At 35.0% G+C, this 23,318-nt stretch overlaps 1 protein-coding gene and 1 pseudogene across 3 annotated transcripts in view; one reads left to right on the top strand and one right to left on the bottom strand.

The window, feature by feature from the left end:
- ACAP2 (ArfGAP with coiled-coil, ankyrin repeat and PH domains 2) overlaps nt 1-23,318 on the top strand; it is a 113,207-nt gene that overhangs the window by 39,294 nt on the left and 50,595 nt on the right. For 2 of the 3 annotated variants that reach the window (XM_037525312.2, XM_037525311.2), the window contains exons 2-5: nt 3,120-3,177; nt 12,587-12,706; nt 13,488-13,541; nt 22,708-22,766. In XM_037525312.2, coding sequence (XP_037381209.1) covers nt 3,120-3,177; nt 12,587-12,706; nt 13,488-13,541; nt 22,708-22,766 — 291 coding nt within the window. Of the gene's footprint in view, nt 1-3,119; nt 3,178-7,667; nt 7,725-12,586; nt 12,707-13,487; nt 13,542-22,707; nt 22,767-23,318 lie in introns of those variants that run through there. The other variant, XM_054700459.1, reaches the window with a different exon arrangement.
- LOC119257036 (glucose-6-phosphate isomerase-like) lies at nt 18,606-19,907 on the bottom strand (annotated as a pseudogene).

The raw sequence follows: 23,318 nt of genomic DNA, 5'->3' as shown, positions 1-23,318 counted from the left end.
TGAATTTCAGGCTTGAGTTTCTTAAGGTCTAGTCATTGAGGACTAAATTCTAAAAATTATTTTCTTGTATATATTTCATATATGAGAAAGAATTTTCACTCATGTTCTTATATATTTTTTCAATGTTATTATATTTGATATTCACAATAAGGAGACAACAAACTTGATGTAAAGGGGCAAATAGTAGTAAATATTTTATACTTTTGGGCCATATGGTCTCAACTACTCAGCTCTGCTATTAATATAGCATGAAAGCTGCTCTAGGCAATATGTAAACAAATGAGCTATTTCCATAAAACTTCATTTATGGACACTGAAATTTGAATTTAACATATTTTCATACATCGTACTTTTAAAGAAATTTTAACCATTAAACATGTAAAAACCATTTTTAGTTCACTGTTCAGAAGTAGGTTCTGGCTGAGCTTGACTGGAGGCTGTAGTTTGCTGTGAGATTTGCTGACTGATATCTTTTTTCCCCATTTAAAAAAAATTTTATATTTTGCTACTTGTTTTCTCATGTAACTTAAATTTTAATATTTAAAAGGTTTTATAATTGCCTACTGTTAAAGTTTAAGCTATGGAGGGTTAGGATTTAAAATACTGGCTATTTTAACAATCTTGTATATTTATAAAATTTATGCTCAAAAGGGATTTGGAAAGGAATAACAGTGCTCTCCAATATTTGAAAGACTGTTGTTTTATTTTACTCATTCATTCACTTATTAAATATGTTCTAGATTGATTTACATGCATTAATGAATAGAAATAATAGGTGGCAAAACTCAGTAAGCAGTGGTAAGAGAAAGGAGAAAGTAGTGCATTTATTATGTTGTTAATTATCATTTAAAATAGAGCCCTTTGTAATCATGTGTTCAAAGATTCTGAAAGTTTATCTTGGAGGTCCTTCAATTCAACTTTCACCTCAGAGTTCCAGAGTTGGAGCAAGTCCAGTCCAAGGGAGCTTCAAACAAGACTCCGAGAGCCCAAGAGTACAGCAGTGCAGGCTCCCTGTAGGGGGCAGGAAGGGGCATAGGGCAGGATTTCTAATCCAGCAGACCGGGTAAAGGAAGAGAGAGTCCTCGAAGTCCTCAGTGGCTTTTGCAGGCTTTTATTGGGATTTATCAGGTACACAGCAGGCAGGGGTGCTGGGGGGCTGGGAGGCTGGCAGGCCAGCCAGCATGTCATCACTCTTTCTGGGTTCTCCGGTATTCTCTGGTGGTCTCTGCTTCTCTGCTCTCATTCTGCTTCTACCCTATAACGCCGCCCTTAAAAAGCCCAGTCTTAGCCCAGGTGAATCCTGTCTACATATGCCCATACCCTATTCCAGGTGCCTGCCATCAGGCTTGCATTCAGGACCGCAGGGTTCCGTCATTTATCCTAATTGCGGGAGTGCAGAAAAGCCTGATACTTTTACCATACCCTACACCCACTAAGCTGGTGTCTGAGTTGGCTCCTGCCCTGCTTTATAAACTCTTTTAAGAGTTCCCCCACAGACCAGTCTGATTGGAACATCTACCAGTCAGCTCACAGCTCGCACCTGACTAGTCCATTCCATGATCCAAATCCACAGCCTCTCTCCTGCCTGCAGCTGGAGGTAGCACTGTATTTGAAGCTGTCGGCTTAGGGTCCCATGCCCTGGGGTAACATGGTAGGGGAACCAAAGCTGTCTGCCATCACTGCTGGCCTCTGCCAGCTCCCTGAGCTCCATTGGGGCCTCTGGTGGTGGGTGCTGCCACTTGCATTGTCTGAAAGTAGTGAAGGGTCTCCTGTTGTAATACTATGTATTTGTAACTTGGTTTCCCCCCACTCTCCATGTAGTAGTCTATCGTGTGTTGTTGCGTAAATATAGATCAATTTCATGTAAAGACTTGATGCCACAACTAATGGGATTGATACACCATTAATTTGTTTCCTATTGCTCCACCTTACAGGTTTCTTATTGCAAACAGTTGATATCCTTATACGCACATCCTTATACGCACATCTTTGTTTTCTTTTGTGATTTAAGTCTTAACAGTTGAGTAGCAGTAGGCAGATGAAGGAAGTGAGGATTAATTTGAAGGCAAAGTGTTTTTTAGGCTAAGAGAACAATATATTCTGAAAAACAGCTGAAGAAAATGACAAACTTTTGGTTAGAGGAGAAGCATTTCTGTTTCTACACTGTGGAAGTTTAGCACCTCCTGTTTTGTTTTTTTAAATCAGATTTTTATTGATTTGCCATATGCTTACACCTATTTCCTTTAACTGAATGCTAGCATATTTCATTTTATGTAATAGACATTGCTTTACTGAATGTTTCATAGTTACGTAATTTTCTTATTCTGGAGATCAGAAACGTTTTTCAATAGATGTTACCAGATGGAGAAGTGGAATCATGAACTGATAAAAATGATTATTTAGAGGTCATTTAGGGTTAAGTGAGTCATTCTGTGTGTTTACTAATTATGTATCAAATAGGTATTAAGTAGCATAGGTGACTTAAAGTAGATGAATGCATTTTGTTATACATTACTCTTTAATGTAAAGTCTTATCCTTTAAAAGTTTTGTTACTGTCTTATTCTAGACAGAGTTCCGATTTTGTAAGGTTTCAAGTGCTAATTAATTAGCATTGTAATTTTAGCATTTCCCTTTGTCAGTGAGAGTAACTGCTGATTTCTTACAATTACATTGGAAACAAAGTGGTGCATTAAACAAGGGTTTACTTCTGAGTTATTTCTAAATGTAAAAGCTTTTCTTTTTGGTTGCTAAGGATGCTTTTCTGTTTAGTTCCATGTGCTTTGTTAAACAGAAATCTGAATCCTTGTGAGGCTCAACTTTTGAAATTTCTTACTCTTTAATAAAAGACACATGTTAAATAGTTCATCAATTTGACTGCTCTGAAAGCTTTGAGTATATCAGCTTAATATATGCTCTAACTACCTTAAACAATAATTGTTTTACCTGTTGTATTGCATGGTTGTATGAAGTATGAAATGTTCATACTTTATCCTAAGGTAATCATTACTTTATATGAAATGTAATTTTTAAAGCATTCATATCTTTTATTTATTTTTCAAGATGTATTAAAGTATATACATTTAAATGCACAAAATAATTTTATTGAAATTTTTTTTAGGGCTGCTTTGGAAGAAGTAGAAGGAGATGTGGCAGAATTGGAACTAAAGCTTGATAAGGTAAATTTAACTTTTAAAACATTAATTCTCATTTTTCATATATAATGGTTTATGTTACTTTTTTTATCTCTATAAGGGTATATATTATTATTGTTCCAGTCTTACACATGAGGAAACATTAAGTAGCTTGTTGAAAAGCTATGCCAGAGCAAGAGTTTGAATCTATTAAATCTCAGTATAAATCCTTTTTGTTGTTAAAAGTTTGTTTCTTTGTCCAGCAAAAATACTGTATCTTACTGGACATGTAATAGATTTCATACAGAACTTCACTGTTCTTGTTTATAAATTAGGGTGTGGCCGTATTCAAGAACAAATAAAATTTAAAATACTCATCTTGTTTTTTTAACCTAATGCCTAATATATATTTAAATATTTTAACCTAAATGCTTAATATATGTTTAATAATTGATATTAAGTGGTCATAATTTATGGAAGGGTAAATGTACATTGATTCCTGTTTTCTATATTAATTATTGATAATTTTTTTGTCTCTATCCAAGAATCATTGTCTGCTCTATAATAAGCAGAAACACAGGAATAAGACATAGCTTCCGATCTCAAGTAACCATTTCTCTTAAAATGTCTTAAAATTTTCTCAATTTCAGATGCAGCTATTTGAAATTCTATTTCTGAAAATTTTACATTTATTTATATTTACATCCTCCTTATAAAATATAATTGTAAATAGTATTACTATGCTAAGTAAGTAGTGCTTCTCAAACCTTACCTTGCATTGGAATTACCTGGGGATCTGATCTTGTGAAAATTTAGATCCTGATTCAGTAAGTCTGGGGTATCTGAGATTCTTTTTGTCTTTCTTGTCAGATTCCACTTGATACCAATGCTAGTGTTTCATGGGCCACACTTTGAGTAGAAAGTATCGAAAATGTATTAATTAGGCTGAAGATTTTCAAATGGTTTGAAATCATGAAGTATATGTACATAATATAAGCTGTATGTAAACTATATAGTTACATTTATATTAGTTACATGTGTAAAGCAAATAAAAATTTTAGAAAATGTTATTACTACATTATTTTTGTATAGTACTCTATAGTTTTCAAAGCAGTATATATATATTTTTAATACAGTACCTTTTTAAAAGTTTTGTCACAATCCTGTGAGGTAGGTAGGAAGAGTGGTGTTATCTCCATTTCATAGCTGAGGATACCAGTTCTCAGAAAATGAATGGGATTTGCTTCAAATGATGGAATAAGAATTGATAAAAAACAGGGTTAGAACCCATATGTTTGATCTTAATTCATTGTTCTTCTTGGGAACCAATGTACTTTTGGATCCATGGTGGGAGAGCACATGCCACTTGGAAATTTCTCAGGAAGCCCCCACAAGCTTCCAGGCAAGTGGTTTTAAAAATTAATGTTATAGGGCCTCCCCGGTGGCGCAGCGGTTGAGCGCTGGGTTGCGAAGCTGCCTGCGGCCTCTATGGTGCCGGTTCGATCCCCGGCTGCTCCCCGCCCACCGGAGGAGGGTCCCACATGGCGCGCAGACCTCTCCTGCCGCCCGCTGCTCCCCTCAGCAGTGTACTTCGGTCCTTCTGCCTGTTCTGCTCCCCGCTCTGGCTCTGGTGAATTCTCTCACCCTCCCGTGCTTCTGACTGTACCCAGTGCATGTATAAACAAAACAAACAAATAAATAAATAAAAACATGCCTCTATAAAAAAAAAAAAAAAAAAAGAAAAAAAAAATTAATGTTATAATTTTTGGCAAGTATATTATTTTCAAGAGTATTATTTTTAAATATTTTATTTTCTATATAAAATTATATTATTATTCTCCCTTGTGGTATTACATCTATTTTTAAGCACTTTTTGAAACAGTTTTTAAACCCTTGAACTAGGCAACAGATGGTGTGGCTTTGATTTTCTGGTAGATTTATAAGAATATATGTGTAGGATAAGGAAAAATGTCAGGCTTTTTCTGCCCTCCCACCATCAAAATAGATGATGGATCCTTGCGGTCCTGAATGCATGCCTGATGGCGGGCACCTGGAATAGGGTGTGGGCATAGGTAGATGGGATTCACCTGGGCTAAGACAGGGTTTTTAAGGGCGGTGTCACGGGGACGCCAGCAGAAGCATAGAGAAGCAAGAGAAGCAGAAGCCAAGAGAGAGAACGCCGGAGAGCCCAGATAGAGTGAAGACTTGCTGGGGGCTGGGAGGCCTGCCAGCCTTCCGGCCCCCCAGTACCCCTGCCTGCTGTGTACCTGGTAAACCTCAATAAAAGCCTGCAAAAAGCCACTGATGGCTCTGACTCCTCCTTTACCCGGTCTGCTGGATCATAGAAAACCTGCACCATGGCCATTCCTGCAGTATGGAAGGACAAAGTTTTCTAAAGAATCAGTAGTAAAATAAGGATATTTATTTTCTTTGGCTAGATCTGTATCTAAATCATAAAACACCTTGAATGTGGGAAGACCTCAAAATTTGAAGTATTTAGACAGATGGACTCTACTAATGCCCCATAATAGAATTCAAAGTAGTATTTTTTTTTTTTTTAATACAGTACCTTTTTAAAAGTTTTGTAACAATCCTGCGAGGTAGGTAGGAAGAGTCTTTCAGTCTATCCATTTCTGATAGAATTATGGGGCATTAGCTTAGAGAAGAGAGCCTATGAGGAGCAAGAAATGGTTATTATTGAAGGTGGTGGCACTGCAGGACTAGTAGAGCCGGAGGAGTTGCCTAAGACTAGTTTGTGATTTCATAACTTTGTTCAGGGTCTGCTAAATCATGCCAGCAACAAGTTAAACCCGCTTGATGACTTTGCTTGTATTTGTTTTGCTTATAATACATGCCACTAGTAGTTACATTCTTTCTGGTGGATAATACTTTATCAGTGGCATTTCTTTATGATAAAATATTGTTTATTCTGTCATTGGCAGCATCATAGTCTCCATCTAGATAGAATTTCTGAATCTGTTGCATCTTTGACTTGAGTGCTTATTCCCTATTTGTTAAGCAAATGTTCTTTAAAATAGCTCCAGTACTATCAGACTTAGGTTCTTTTTCTTGTATTGCATTGTTTCTTGCCTGTACTTCCATAAATTGTTATAAAATTACGGTAATTTTTGGTTTGTAGCATAGCCTTTTAGTAAAGAGTACACAATTGAGAGTAAGGTTGACTGCATTTAAATCTGGTTTTACTGCTTCCTAAGCGTGTATGGCCTTGGGCAAGTACCTCGACTTTCCTATGCCTCAGTTTCTGCATCTCCAAAATGTGGAAAATGAGTATCTACCTTATATGGTTATTAGAGTAGGCTGTGTTAACACATTTCAGTGCTTAAGTTCTAAAGTAATGTTAATAATGATATGTCTGCAACGGACTTTTAGCTCCTTGAAAATAGAGACTGTCTTTAAAGAGAAAAAAAACCACCCTCATTTGTTGTGTGCTTACTGTGTACCAGATCCTGTGTTTTACTTACATTATCTCCAATCTTCAAAGCAATATTGCAGAATTGGTATTATACCCAGTTTGCACATGAATAAATGAAAGAGAGAATGTTTCTCAAGGACAGTCAACAAGTACTTTGTAGCCCATTCTTCTGGCAGAATGCCTTAAACTGTTGAATGAATTGGAGCTACTACCTTGATAAATTTTGACTAATTTGACATTTATTTACTCTTAGTCTTAGGTAAAAATCTTCCCTCTCTGTAGACTTATGTTAATCAGTTATCAGTGTCATCTGTCACTGATAATTAGTCATCAAGGTCATCTAATACAAGTAACACAGTATCCATTACCAAGCCAGTCCTTTCTTCTGGATAGCTGCAGTCTAAATGTGGTTTAGTTTTATGACACTTTCATTTTCTGACTTGTGGAGTAGTAACCTCTATTCTCACTCTGATATGCGTTTTCATAGCCAAAATTCTATGCCTCACCACTGAAAGTTTAATCTCTGAAATCTGGAATGTTGGTATCTTACTTTCCGACTTAAGTCTCTAATCCTTCCAGTTTTCGTCTTCACTCCTACAGCTTCTATTCTTCAAGTGTATCTAGAGCTAGTCTTTCAGTCTATCCATTTCTGATATTTCAAATCCCTTTTTAATTCATTTGCCTCTCAGTGTATTTTTCTTTTTGGTAATTTATATTTATTCATTCATTTTAAGATTTATTTATGCATATAAGAACTGGGGTGTAAGCTAGAGGAGCGGGAGGTGAGAGGATTCACCAGAGAGAGTGGGGAGCAGAGCAGGCAGATCGACTGAAATACACTGCTGAGGGGAGCAGCGGGCGAGGTAGGAGAGGTCTGCTGTGCCATGTGGGTTGCTCCTTGGCTGACTGGGGATTGAACTTGTGCTGCAGTGGCTGCTACCAGGGAGGCCTCCATTTTGGTAATTTTTAAATTGATATAAAATTTACCTAACACAATTTTATTTTACCCACTCTCAATATTACCCACTCTCAATTCAGTGGTTTTGTTTTATTCATAGGATTCTCCAGCTCTCACCTCTCTTTAATTCCAGAACATTTCCATTATGACAAAAGAACCATGGTACCTGTTAGTAGTCTTTCTTTTCCCCTGCATCTTCTGGTAACCATTAGTTTACTTTCTGTTTCTGTGGATTTGCTTATTCTGGATATTTTATATAAATGGAGTCATGCAATATTTGGTCTTCAGCTACTTTCACTTAGCGTAATATTATTAAGATTCATCCATGTTGTAAGATGTTCTAGTATTTCCTTTTAATGGATGAATAATAGGTCATTTAATGGCCATACCAAATTTTATTTGTCCATTTATTGATTGAAGGATGTTCTGCTTTGGCTATTATGAATAATACTGCTATGAATCTTTTCACTCTTAATTTAATTATGTCATTTTTTTCTTTTCTGGAGACCTTAATTTCATTTCTGTGACAGTTCTATAGAACTCTCATTATGTAAGTCTGGCCATCTATATATTTTTTGCCCTATATCTGGGCTATAAAACCTTACAGAAATTACACAACTAGTTGATGAAACTGATTGGCGGGGCTAGAGCTGTTCATTCCTGTACTTCTTGATACAAAGCACGTTTTCCAAGACTTAATGAGGTAATCTTGTTATTTTTAGGAGGCCTTGTACTTCACTGTTTTGTCAAGACTGACCGCTTTGTTCTTCATTAGATGACCTTGGCTCTTTATTTCTAGCTTTTAATTAGAAACAGCAGAATCTGCTCCTATCTTCTTTTGTTTTTTCCTTCCTTTAAGTGATAAAGTAACCCTTTTCCTGTGTAATTCTAAACTCTCATTCCTCAGTACTTTGTCTCCCCCCCCCCCCCCCCCGAGTCACTGAGATCTTTTTATTTTGCACACAAAACCTATGGAGGTCTTGCTTATGGACACCTTGGTGATTTCAATATGAAAACATATGGCTCCAGACACTTAATGGGAAGTGAAATGAGAACAATTTGGGCTAATCATGTTATTACAGAGCTAGGTTTCCAGCAGGAGTCAGGTGGTCAAACTTGGCTTCTGCAGCAGCTCCGAGGAAGCTGTGAGAACATCGCATGGGTAGGAGAGATCAGCAAATGACCAGAGATCCTGACAGGGTGGACTGGAGACCTTAAGCTGCCAGTATATCAGGAGCAGAGGTCTGAGTAAACACTAGTGCGTGGAGGACTAGGGTCTTACACGCCCAAAGCTTACTGGCTAGAGGGTTTCTGAAGTTTCTGCTGGCAAACAGCCTTGCTGCCCAGTTCTTCAATTCTGAGGATCTGGTTGTACATAATACAAGTGCATGGATCAGCAAGGTGCACCAGTCTTGATCTGCCTCACCACTAGGTGAGTGATGAAAGTGTCCTCAGTCTCCCTGGAATGATAAAACACCATTGCACTGGACCAGCTTGCATGCCTGCAGAGACTTGGTCATGGAACCATTCTGGTTCACTGCAGGACTGGACAGTTGCAGGACTTCTCAGAATTTACAGCTAAGATGTCTGAACCCAGAACCCTGTGATTTTAACCATAATGTTATAGTGCCAATTACCTTTTTCTGCTTTTATTGAAGCTTTGATTATTTTTGAATTTTTAATTTGTTGAATAAGTAATAGCCACTTACAAAATTCAAAAGTACAAAAATGTATATGCAGTGAAGAATTAGCCATCTTCTAATTTCTTTCCTAGAGGAGAGCACTGAACTAGTTTCTTGGGTGACTTTCTAGGGAGTTTTTAAGTATTTAAAGGATTATATCTGTTTGTATTCTTCTCTCCCGATTTCAACAAAAGTATTAACTTTTGTTCTTCATTTTGCTTTTTAAAAAAAAATTATATCTTGCATGTTGCTTCTGTTTAATGATGAGCTGCCTCATTCATTGTATGTTTATATCCATCAGATGCTTACTGATGGGTATTTAGATTGCTGCCAGTGTTTTACTGCTGGGTCAAGAATGGCCTCTCATGGTTGTGTGGCTTATATACAAATAAATCTGTATGGTACATTTTTGAAAGTGAAATTGCTAGGTTAGAGGGTATGTTTAAAATTTTGATAGCTCATGCTAAATGCCCTTTCATAGAAATTGTACCAATTTACACTCCCACCAACAATGTGTGATAGTGTCTGTACCCTCTCTAAAATAGCATATCATCAAACTTTTTGGTCTTTCCTGTTCTGTAAAAAAACAATTTGCATTTCTTTTAGCACTGATACTGAATTATTTTCCACGGGCATATAAAGTGAATCTGAATTTCCTCTTTTGGCAATTTCCTGTACATTTGTGTTAGCCATTTTTTTTTCTAGTGACTGGTTAGCTTTTCAGAGATGATTTGTTCTTATCTCAGGGAAATTAGTCACTTGTGATTTGTTGTTGTTTTGAAAATTTTGAATTTTTCAATTTCTTCTATAGTTTTTGAGTTTTGCATTTTTTCCAGAAAGCTTTTTCCTACTTTGAGATTAGAAGAAATATTATCTCATGTTTTCTTATTTAATTTTTGGTGTTCAGATCTTCATTCCATCTGGAATTTATTTGAGGGTTTGGAAACTGTTTCTTTTTTCCCTTTGAGATGGCCCTTCTTTCCACATATCCCCCACTGAAATGTTACTGTCAACAAGTAGTGGGTATTTGCATCTGTTTCTTGATTCTGTTCTATTTCCTGGTTCTTTCATATCTATTATCAGATTTTTAATTATTGTACCTATATATATTAATAACATACAGGGCTACTGTTTCCATTTCATTATTCTTTTTCAGTTTTTCCCCTCTTCTTGCATGTTGGTTATACTACATGGATTTTAGAATTACTTTTTCTAGTTTTTATTTTTTTGATCTTTTTCTAGATCTTATATTTTTGTAACTAGAGAACTGTTTAAAGATTAGTCTCTGCCAGCATTTCTCATAGTGGGTTTTGTAAAGCATTGTTTTTTATGAGAATACTCCTTCTAAAGTGAATTCTATAATCACATATTTCTGAGAAATGTTGCATATTATACATTTTCCTTAGAATTCATAATATACACTAATATATTAAAAGCTTTTAAAAGTTTAGCAATAAAGAAATCTGTTTAACTTTTTAAACCCAGAGTTCCCCAGATTTATTAGATCACAGAATTCTTGTTTTGGTACAGAATATTCCTATAGCATATTCTGTAGAATATATTTTGGGAACCACTAATGTATCAGTATGTCTTCATCTATAGTTCATAACTCACTATAATATGGTTGCAGAATCCTAGTCACTTTCGCTTAAAACTAATCTTGCAGGGATGCTGATGACTTCACCAAACTTAATTTTTTTTTTTAAACTTCACCTTTATGAATTCTCAGTCTAGTCATCAAATATCTGGTGATTCTTCGTTCTTTCTTGACTTTAGTGAAATTATTCTCTTGCGTTTCTCATTAATCTCCTTGGCAGGACACTCACTCTACAGGTTTTGCCCTCTGCTTTTTGTCCAGGATATAACTTTATAGCATTGACACTTTATTTGCTGAAGAGCCTGTGCTGTCTGGGCAGTCTAGTGACTGCCCAAATTACTATTTTATATCAGATGTAACTCTCAAAAAGCAGTACTAAGGCTGGATTTCAGACCCAACTTTTCCTCTTGGTAGGACACAGTCTGCATAACTACACATGGATTCTTGCTTGTAATTCTTGAATTGTTTCCCCTCTCCCTACATACTGCCTTAATCCAGGGTCTTGTGGTTTTTAGTCTAATCTCTTTATCTTTATTTTTTTCTATGTCCTTGTTTTTTTTACTTTTTTCTCCATTTAGGTCATCATTCTAAAATGGAACTCTGATTAACTCACCCAATTAATGTCTCTAATTGTTTCCTATTTGCTTGCATATAAAGTGTGAAAATTTTAGCATTGCACATATGCTTTTTCTGATTTGATCCTTGTATACATTTTCAGCATCAAGCTTTGAATGCTCCACATTTTCACACTGCACTAAACTACTCACGACTTACAGTTTGCTATGCCCTCTAAGGTTCTGGGGATTAGTGTGCTAAGTGTGTACTCTTCTTAGCATAATATTTTAGGGTATATTTATTTCAGATGGAATGAAGATATAAACATAATAAATTGAATTAGAAAACTAAAAGAAAGAGGGGGTAATTTTTTTATAATCTAAAAGTGAGAAAAAACTTACTGAGAAAGGTGCTAACTCAGAAGTTCTTATCTGACTGATTAATTCCTTCGATTCTTCAGGGCTTTTCTCAGAACGCTTCACATCCCAACCATGGATTAAATGGCCTTCACTCACTCTCTTATGCATGGTTTTGTTATTCATAACAGTTGTGTTTGTGCTTTGTAGAAATATATCTGCTTTGTAATATTTGACTAGTCACTCAAGATTTTGTCTGTTTAAAGAAAATATTATGTATCTAAATGAAAGAAAAGAAAGGAAGGAAGAAAGAAGTGAACAAGAAAGTTGAAAGAAAAGTTCAGCCCTAAGATTAAGTGCAATGTCTAGAACAATAGGCTTTGGAGATATATGGGTAATAAATCAATTCAGATATTCCTTTTTAGACTGATGTATGTGGGTAATAAATCAATTCAGATATTCCTTTTTAGACTGATATAAAATACTAGTATGACCAACCGCGTATACCAGTTTACTCCAACATACCACATTTTTTTAAAAAGTTAAAATACCTTTTATCATACTGCTTTTTCTGCCTAAAATTCCTTTTCTTCCTTTTAGGAGGTGCTGAATAAAGTTTTATGAAGTCAATTTAAGGGTTTGAATTTGACTCAATTAAATTATTTTTTGTTGTTATCAGACACCCTCTAGGTCCTGAAAGGTTAACTTTTTGGGTACCTTATAAACTAAAGGAAAAAAACAATTTTTAATTAGTCTATTTTGGGTTTATTGTTGAACCCTAATTTATCTTAATAAGGGTAACTCCTGGTTACTGCTAATAATTGTTCAATAATTGTAAAATTATTTTCAACTTGTAATTTTTTTCTTTTCCAGCTTGTGAAGCTTTGTATTGCGATGATTGATACAGGAAAAGCTTTTTGTGTTGCAAATAAGCAGTTCATGAATGGGATTCGAGACCTGGCACAGTATTCTAGTAAAGATGCTGTAGTTGAGGTTAGTATTATTAAAATTACAGTTAAAATGATAAATTTATTTACATTTATGTGAAATTTACATAAATTTTATTTATTTACAGATAAAATGATAAATAAAAATTGTATGCAGTGATGCTATTTTGTATAATCCTCTTTTCTAGGATAGTTAGAAATTGATGGTTGATTTACATTGTCAGTGTAAGTTTAATTGCTGCTCATGGAGCTGAAGTATCTCCCAGGGGCTCTGACCAGGGAGAGCAGGATCATGCTCTAGTAGCAGTTTACGGAGGTAACTGGAGAGGGCATTAACCTAAGAATTAGCATCTAACTGTATGTATGGGGGCCTTCAGGTTCAAGTCTTGGTAAGCTAGCTAGCTATGGTGGGTTAGCTTAGGCTTCTTGGTATACTGCGTGGTATTATGATCTTCCTTTCATAAAGAGTAATTGTTGGAACGAGTGTGGTTTAATGATTATTTGATCCATAGATACCTAAGTGGACACAGAGTTGATAACACTTAATTTTGCCTTTAGGTTTATAATGCCAATTTTATTTATTAGCTTAATAGTATTAATAGGGTAGCACTTTTTAAAAAAACTATTCTAGGGTTTCAATTAGTATTTGTAGTCTTAAATTCTCTTTTAGAGCATGTCCATGGGTTAGTGGGGATTGCCTTTGGAAATAAATGTTATTGTTTACACTCTAACTTGGTCTTTATGCAGAAATGGTAAAGTAACATATTTGTGGTTGATTTTAACAACTCTTAAAATGACTTAGTTTTCTTTTGGTTTCTTTTTCATAGACAAGTTTGACTAAGTTTTCTGACAGTCTTCAAGAAATGATAAATTTTCACACAGTAAGTATCAGTAAGTAGGTGTTACTATCACCATGTCAATATTTTAGTATTTTTCTTGAGTGGCAGTATTTTATAAAATTTTTTAAATTTGGAATTTAATCACTTTTGATTTGTCAACAGCTTTTTCATTCGGTGGATATAAAGTGTGTGTGTGTGAAAGAAGTATATAAATTTTTTTCCCATTCTGTAGTGAATGTAACATTTTTTTTTTGTTTAATTTGTGCCCTTGTATGTTTTTAAGCAGTTATTACAGTAATAAAGAAGTATAAGTCATCATTCTAAATTTAGCTTGCAAGAATAAAGAAGAGTCCTCCTAAACTTACCTGTTTCTTTTAAGATTGTTGCAAATATATTTGCCTTTGCTAATTAATTGCAAATATCAAAGAGTCCTTTACTTTGAGCTATTTACCCGTGTTTTTAAGATTTGAGAGCATTTATCCTTCAAGAATGGGGAATACATACTACTTTTGAAATGGCAGGAAATTCCTTTATAAATTTTGTGAAAGTTTACTCAAAGTATATAAGCTTATAAACTAGATATACTTTTATATCTTTTAAAAAAGTTTAACTGTCATAGAATTATCCAGTGCTTCAAAACTTGTCGGTAGCTGTCTATAACAAGAGTATTATTAACACTTTTTTATAAAATCTGCTAATTTTTGGTTCTTAGTTAATTTTATTTTTTATAAAATTCTTTTGTGAGCATATTAAGGATGAAGTTAGTTGGTAATATTTATTTTAATTAAAGTTCAAATTATAACTATCAAAATTAGTATGTACAAGTATTTGTTTCAGTTCCTGCTTTCAGTTCTTTGGGGTATATATCTAGATATGAATTGTTGAGTCATGTGGGAATTTTGATGAGTCTTTGAGAAACTAGCAAACTTTTCAATAGGAGCTGTATCATTTTATATTCCTAACAGTTTTCCATATTCTGTCAACACTTGCTAATTTTCATTTTTTTAAATTAATCTGGTAAGTGTGAAGTGGTATCTCATGTGGTTTTGATGTGCATTTCTCTATGCAATTCACCATCTTTACATGAGCCTTTATTAGCCACTTGTCTATTTTCTTCTATTGTCTATTGTTGTTTATTCAAGTTCTTTGCCCATTAAGTTTTTTTTATTGAATTCATTATACATCATGGATATTAAATCCTTATTAGATAGGATGTATAATGGTTTCTTCCATGCTAATAATGTCCTTTGGTGCCCAAAAGTTTTAATTTTGATGTATTCTAGTTTTTTCTTCTATTACTCTTGCTTCTTTGAGGATTATATCTAAGAATTCATTGCCAATTCCAGATCACGAAGATTAACACTTTTTTCCTTCTGAAGATTTTATAGTTTCATTAAAACAAAAACCAATTTAGTAAAGTAGCAAGTTTATAAAATCAACACACAAAAATAAATAGACGTTCTATAAGCAGACAATAAGTCTGAAGAGGAAGAAATAAAGAAAAACATCCCATTTACAACTCTACCAAAAAAATTTTAAATATCTGGAAATAAAAGTAACCAAGGAGTTGAAAAGCTATACAAAGAAAATCACAAAACATTGTTAAAAGAAATAGAGAAGGAGCAAAGAAATGATCTAAGAGCAAGGAAAGCAAAAGCTGCATACTTTTCATGATATAGCCTCAGAAGTACACACAATCACTTCCTCCATGTTACTGTTTGTCAGAAGTAAAGTCACAGTGACCAGTACATTCTCTATGGGAGAGGCAGATTGCCTTTTGAGGGAAGAATGCCATCTTTGTGGACAGATTTTAAAGTCTCCATAGTGAACACTTGAGATACTTCTGGGTTTTAGCTTTTAAGAATAAAATTGCTTATAAAAATATATGTAAAAATCTTTATAGACATACATTTTTATTTTTTTGTGTGTACATAGCTAATAGTAGAATAGCTAATTTGTGAGATAGGATTATATTTTACATTTTCTAAAACTGTAATGCAGACTGCAAAACATTGCTAAAAGAAATAAGGAAGATTTGTTTCCTTCTATTAATATTTATAATATCAGTGGTAGTGTTTTATAAAATTTTTTTTAAAGATTTATTTATTTATGCATACAATAACCGGGGTACAGACCAGGGGTGTGGGGGTTGAGAGGATTCACCAGAGACAGAGCGGGGAACAGAACAGGCAGACTGACTGAAATACACTGCTGAGGGGAGCAGTGGGCAAGTCAGGAGAGTTCTGCTGCTCCATGTGAGTAGCTCCCTGGCTGGGATTAGAACTCGAGCTGCAAAGGCAGCAGACAGCTTCATAGGTTGTGTCTTAACCCCTTGCCTCACCAGGGAGGCCCTATATATTAAAGTTTTGAATAATTATGATTTCTCTAAAGAAATTAAACCTGGTGAAAATTGGGAATTGCTTTCCATAGTTGTTTGTGTCACTTTATACCCGTGGTTTGTGAGAGTTGTTACTCTATATGATTTGTCAGCAACTTGTGATCATTCTTTCAAATTTACTGTGGAATGAATTTGCATATTTCTTAATAAAATGACTCTCTGCATCGTCTTTTCATGCATTTATTTGCAATCCACGTATCTTCTTTAGTGAAATGTCAGATCTTTTGTCCAGGTGAAAAAATTGTTTATCTTATTTAGTTTTAAAAGTTCTTTCTATATTCCAGGTGTATGTCTTTTGTCAGATAAATATTTTGCAGATATTTTCTCTCAGTCTTTGGTTTGTTCTTCATTTTTGTAGCAGTATCTTTTGAAGGGCAGTACTTCCAAATTTTGATGAAATTAATTTATTGATTTTGTTTTCCATTTTTTTTAAATTTTATTTTTATATTCCCCATACAATTGCAACCCCCTTATTTTGACCCCAATCCCTCTTTTCCCCGCCCCCACCCCCCATAGTGTGTCTTTGGTTCATAGTTGTTTGTTGATTGATTTTTTTTTTTCTTTAGTAGTTTTCTGTTTGTGTTCTGTTAAGAAATGTTTGCCTTACCCAAGTTCACTAAGATTATATTCTATGTTTAGTTTAGGTCTGTGGTCCAGTATAAGTTAAGATAAATTATCTTTTCCCTATTGATATCTTTTATTAAAAAAAATTGACCATATGTGTGTATCATTTCTGGACTCTGTTCATTTTATTTGATCCCTTTTGTCTGTATTCTAATATCACAACAGCCATGATTATTGTAGCTTTCATAATAAGTCTTGAAATCAGGTAGGACAGGTATTTCAACTTTGTTCCTGTTGTTTCGTAATTGGTTTGGCTATTGTTTGCATTTCCATTTCTACTAAAAACCTCACTAAAATTAGGAGAGCAGTTCCAATGAATATTTAGATCAATTTAGTAAGAGTATCTTACTAATATTGAGTCATCTACTCTGAGAACATAGTATATCTCTCCATTTATGTAAGTTTCTTTAATTTCTCTTGGCAATGTTATGTGATCTTCACTATATAAGTCTTGTGTATCTTTTGTCAGATTTATTCCAAGCATTTCCTATTTTTTTGGATGCTATTGTAAGTAATATTTTTTAAAAAGTTCAAATTATAACTGGTCATGCTAGTTTAAAGAATACTTATTTTTATGTATTAGGTTGGTTTCTGCAACCTTGCTAAATTCACTTATTAGTTCTAATAGATTTTTCTGCAGATTTCATAGTATTTTCTATATAGTCAATCCAATAGTCTATAAGGATAAAGATAGTTTTATATTCTTCTTTTCTAATATGTATGCTTTTTGTTCCATTTTTCTTTCTTGGCTCTAATGCTCAGATATTTAGTACTATGTTGAATAGAAGTGATGAGAATTTGCATCTTTGCCTTGTTCCTAATCCTAGGGTAAAAGTAATCCTTCATCATTAAATATGAAGTCAGTTTTGCATAATGTGCCCTTTATGGAATTGAGAAAGTTCCCTTCTATTTCTCATTCCTGAGAATTTTTATCAGAAATTAATGTTGAATTTTGTCATGATTTTTTCCATCTATTAAGATGGTTGTATAATTTTTTCCTGCTGTTAACATGGTAAATTATTGATTTTTTTGGATGTTAAAGCAATCATGTATTTCTGGGATAAATCCTAATTTGTCAAGCTGCATTGTCCTTTATTGTTACATATCATGAAGAATTTTTGCATCTCCCTTCATGAGGGATGTTGGTTTGTAGTTTTCCTTACCATATCTGGTAAGGATTTCTCATAAGAATTTTTCAGAGAATAGATTTTCTTGGTAAGAGTTTGGGTAGAATTAGTATTCTTTCTTCAAATGTTTAATAGAATTCCAAGCCACTGAGGACATCTTTGTAGAGTTTCATTTTATTGGGAGTTTCCATCCATCCATCCACACATCCATCTCTCTCTCTATCTGTTTGTTTATTTATTTGGGGTAATTACTTTTCCTGGTACTCTTTACCACTAAATAAATTTACAATGAATATTCTTAAAATCACCTGCTAGCTATATTTGTGCTATCTCATATCTCTCCATTACTTTTCCCTTCCTTACATTGCACCAACCCACCTGTTACTGATGCATTTCAAAATAATTTATAGACCATAGTATATTTCACTTAAGCACATTGTCACGCATAATTTATGAGTTTAGTATTTTTTATGATTTTATTTCTTGAGGTAAAATCTAAATACAGTTAAATTAAGTATTTCTTAAGTACACATTCAGTGGATTTTGACAAATGTACACACATGTATAACCTAGATCCCTTTCAAGATGACAGTCATTGCCATTACCCAGAAAGTGCTCCTGTACCTCTTCTCAGACTGTCCCAACCCATACCCCCACGGCAAGTACTGTTCTGCTTTTTTTTTCCATAACTCGTTTTGCTTGTTCTATAATGTTATGTAAGTGGTATCATATAATATTTGTGTGTGTGTGTCTTCTACCACTCAGCATATTTTTCTACCTGGTGTAGGAACAATGTGAATACAGGTCAGTTGCACTGAAACACTCCTGTTAATTGTAAAACAAAGGGCTTGTGAACATGGTGGGGTGCAGAGTGTTGTGGTCTAAGCCAGCAACAGTCAGTGCTCTGGGCAGGACCATGCAGTCCAGACTTCAGTGAGGAGGGACAAGAAGGACCAGTTACAGCAGAGTCTGTGGTGGAGCATGAGTTTGTTGGCTTCTGAACTCACGTGCCTGCTTGATGAAGTTGATCAGATGATAAGTAGAGGAATTGTGAGAGGTCACTAGGCTAATGCCATGAAGCTCAGGCTCAGTTTTCTTAGCCAGCTGCTTTCCTAACTCCACTCCCCGTTGGTCAGAGCTGTCACAGGGTATCATCTTGGTGCCTTGGTAGATGAACTGGTAGAAGGCATGCTGCCATTTGTCCCTGGCTCCTGCTACACAGTGATACCCATCTGGTGGTCTATGCAGGTGCCATACTTGGTGATAGACTTCCCATTGGATCCATGTCACCCTGCTGGAAGTAGGCAGCTTCGTGATACATGTACTGGTCTTAGGGCAACATGGCTTACGTCTCACACATGAAATAGTTAGTGTGCCAGACATCTACCAGAGCCAGCAGGATGGAAATGATTGTCCATCCAATTAACACCCAAGAACAGATGGTTGAAGTTGTTGACCCCTCATACAGGGCAGTGGAAAGTCTGATGGCTGTCCATAGTGAGTAGTGCCCTCCTACCCAATTCTAGAACTTGAACCATGTTTTGTGGGTCAGTTTCAAACTTTTTCACTACAGTAGTGCAAACTCTTTTACTTCAGTTGTGTTGGTAGGCAGGGCAACAAAGTGCTTCGAAACCTCAGAAGGTTCTTCAACCAACAGAAGAAAGCACTTGTTTGGCTGCCTCTGTGTTTGTGATAGTCTCTTGGGTGGTTAAGATCCTAGAAGTGTTGATGAATAGGGAGGTTTCAGGACTCAGTTTCAGGACTCAGCCAGGGTTTTGGCAGTATGTGGCTGGCCCATTGATGTTGGAGACTTCCTGAAGAGTATAGCTTGAGGGCTTCTGTTACCAGGAAGGGTCCCAGGTCAGAGGTGTTGATGATATCCTTGATAACCTTGCCTGAGTACGCCTTCCAGTCAGCACTCTGGCTGTGCTGGCAGAAAGGCCAACTTCTCCAAGACGATATTAACTTCTGGCATTGCATCCTTGCCATCCACCAAAATGGGTGTGTTTGACCGGATCCACAGGGCCACGTGCAGCACTGCTCGGTCTTCAGTGACGTTAATCTCCCCACTGAACATATGATCCCTGGCCGCCTCCACATCCCTGGACTCGGCCAGTTCACCAGCATCTGCATTACATTCTCCATCACAAAGTTCCTGGAGGAATCCAACAGAATACGCCCATGGTCGGTGTTGAGGGTCAGGCTGAAATGGTTGAAATGTTCCTTGTCCCCTTCAAAAAGGTAGTGTAAGTTGAGTTTTTTTTTTAAGATTTATTTATTTATAGAAGCACTGGGTACAGTAAGAAGCGTGGGAGGGTGAGAGAATTCACCAGAGCCAGAGTGGGGAGCAGAACAGGCAGACCGATGAAGTACACTGCTGAGGGGAGCAGCGGTTGCTGTCAGAAGAGGTCTGTACGCCATGTGGGACCCTCGCTGGCGGCTGGGGATCGAACTGGCGCTGCAGAGGCTGTGGGCAGCTTTGCAGCCCCAGCGCTCAACCGCTGCGCCACTGGGGAGGCCCAGTTGAGTTTTGAGCTGTTCGTGTGGTGCCATTCCTGCAACTTCTGGAACTGCTGATCCTGGGTGAGCATAGCCATGGCAAGACTGGTTGGGTACATGGACCAGGATGTGAGCTGAAGAAGAAAAGGGGGAGTATGGCATGCAGCAAGCCAAACAGAGTTGTTGAATTGATTTGTATTGTTAATTGTTTATCAGTGGTTCTCTCCTTTCATTATTTGTAGTGTAACTTAATTTCATTGAGATCAGCAAATATCTTCTATAAGATACCATACTCTTTATTTTATCCCTTATTACATGATTAGTGTTCATCATGTTAGTACTCCTTAAAAGAATCTGTATTTTGTTTTTGTTGACATAATGTTTCTATGTCTGTACTTTCAATGAGCCCCTGTCATGCTATTCGTTTCTCCTTAATTCTTTTGAAAATCTGCTGGTTCATTTCTATACTGTTACTCATATCTTAACTTATTTTAAAATTTACATATAACAAAATTGATTCCTTGTGAATTCCAATTTTATGAGTTTTGACAGATACCTGAAGTTGGGTCTCTGCACTGTGGTCAAGCGGCATGATAGTTTCATTAACCTTAAAAATATGCTCATGCCCACCCCATTCTTAGTCTTTTCTTCAGTACCCAACCACTGAAAATCACTAATTTGTTCTTCATCCCTATGGTTTTTTTTTTTCTTTTTTGCCTTACTAAATGTTATGTCAGTGGAATCATAGAGCTTGTAGCCTTTTGAATGACTTATTTTACTTAGTAAAATATATTGAGATTAGTTTCTGTTGTTACATGTATTACTTTTCATTGCTGAATAATATTTCTATGGTGTTCCATTGTTTCTCTAAGGATATTTGGATTGATTCCAGTTTTTGGTAATTAGAATGAAACTGCTGTAAACATTTGCAAACAGGTTTTGGAGTGAAACTAAGTTTTCATTCCTCTTGGGAAAATATCTGGGGGTGGGAATGTAGGTTTTATGTATGTATAGCTTTAATTTTTTGTGTTGTGGAGGATTTTAACTGTAGATTCTATTTCTTTAATTCTGTCTAGGTTATCAGTTTCTTCTTGAGTAAGGATTTGTTATTTTTGTCTTTCAAAGAATTTACCCATCTCATTTGTTGGATTTATAGGAATAAAATTATTTTCTAACTCCCCTTACTATACTTTATCTTATGTATAGAATTTGTGATATTTAAAATTTGTGTGTGTGTGTGTGTGTGTGTGTGTGTTTCTGATTGCTTTGCCTGGAAGTTTATCAATTGTTCAGATTCTCTTGAACTAGATTTTGGTTTCATTGAGTTTTGATATTTTCTGCTTTCTATTTAGTTGACTTCTATTATGATCTTTATAATTTTTTTCACCTCTGCTTACTTTGGGTTTATACTTTGTGTTCAATATAAAAAGCTCCTCTTGTAACAATTTGACAGATTTTAAAATCTGTACTAAACCTATATTGTGTGTGTGTGCATGTGTTTTTGTGTTATTTAGGAGAGAACATAAGATTATACTAAAAGCAAGGTTTCAGAGAATGAAATTGGCACTCTTTTTAATTAGTAGAATGACAGGAGGGTTTCTTTTTCACTTTGAGTATTGATTTTTCTGCCTTTTTATCTGACATCTGTTTCATACTCTGAATAAAGGAAATCTGTAAATGAAAGTTCTTTGAATTTCCATTGGAACCCTGTGAAATCACACAGAAAGCTATCAAGAGTTAAATAGGTGGCTTCATTTAAGTGGGGCAAATTATTATTGTAAGGAATAAAATGTTTTTCCTGTCTCTAATCTTAGCAGTCTTTTAACCTAAAAGAGTATGTAATGTTTACTTGAATTCAAGGTGTAAAATATTTAAATCCCGAGGTCTTCTCAAATGTCTAGCCTCTATCCAAGTTATAAAGAATTTCTGCAGTTACTTTCACTTGGTTGTTCTGATATATTGCAATAAGTACATGGAGCAGAATTTTTTTTTTAGGTTGTTTCCCAGAGCTTGAATTAAAATGAAGGTATTGAGTCATTTTACTGTTTGAGCATTTTATTTAAACATTAAAGTAATTTGTTTTCCTTCATAAATGGAAGTGATTTTTTTTTTTTAGATGAAATTGGCTTGAAAATCAGTTTTAATTACCTATTTATTTTTAAAAATATATTTTGTATGTATGTATGTATATAGCTGGGGTGTAGGAGAGAGGTGCGGGGGTTGGGGGGAAAAGATTCACCAGAGACAGAGTAGGGAGCAGAATAAGTGAATTTACTGAAATACACTGCTAAGGGGTACAATGGGCAAGACTGGAGAGGTCTGCTGTGCCATATATGGGTTAACTGCCTGGCTGGGAATTGAACTCAGGCAATAGAGTCTTTTTTTAAACTGCTTTAATTTCCTTTTTATATGTCTATTTTTAAAGTAGTTTTTAATAAAAAATATAAGTGTTACTAGAATCTGACTCTTTGATGGAAGGATGTGATATTTTATAGAACTACCTGAAAATTATTTACTTTGTTTACCTTCTAATTGTTTAATGTTGTATTTTATTTTTTAGATCCTATTTGACCAAACTCAGAGATCAATTAAGGCACAACTTCAAAACTTTGTTAAAGAGTAAGTTAATTGCAGTGAGGAATAAAAAGAACAGCATCTAGCTAATGATCATGTTTGGGAGTTGGTATCTTTTTAATGAAATTATGGACCATGAATTCTTGAAAATATTTGAGGTTTTTTTTTTTTCTTTTGTGAAATGTATATTGCATTTCTTTCAAATTACTCTGTAAGGGAATCAGAGTTAATGTCTTTCATTTATACTATGAAATATATGTTCAGGTCATGTAACTAGAATTGCTTTGGGTTAAAAATATTTCAGTGTAAATAAATGGTCTTTCAAAAACAAAGCAAGTCCCAAAAGTGGTTGAAATATTATTAGTTTATTATAGTTGAGACTAATTTTTCCATTGTCTTAGTATAATATGGAATTTTATTTGAAGAAAAAAATAACGGAATATGTGAGGATGAATAATGAAAATACATTCTTTTTGCCTCATAAGTCTTTTCTGCCACATTCATCCCATTTTATATGTGAAATAAAATGAAGCTAGAAATAAAAAAAATCTGAATTTTCCAGATAGGAAAGTTTTCTTTTTCTATATGAATAATTGT

This window comes from Talpa occidentalis, unplaced genomic scaffold, assembly GCF_014898055.3.
Source record: "Talpa occidentalis isolate TD23 unplaced genomic scaffold, MPIMG_talOcc4v2.1 talOcc4.4, whole genome shotgun sequence".
Taxonomy (NCBI): domain Eukaryota; kingdom Metazoa; phylum Chordata; class Mammalia; order Eulipotyphla; family Talpidae; genus Talpa; species Talpa occidentalis.
This window is presented reverse-complemented; position numbering and strand designations above follow the sequence as displayed.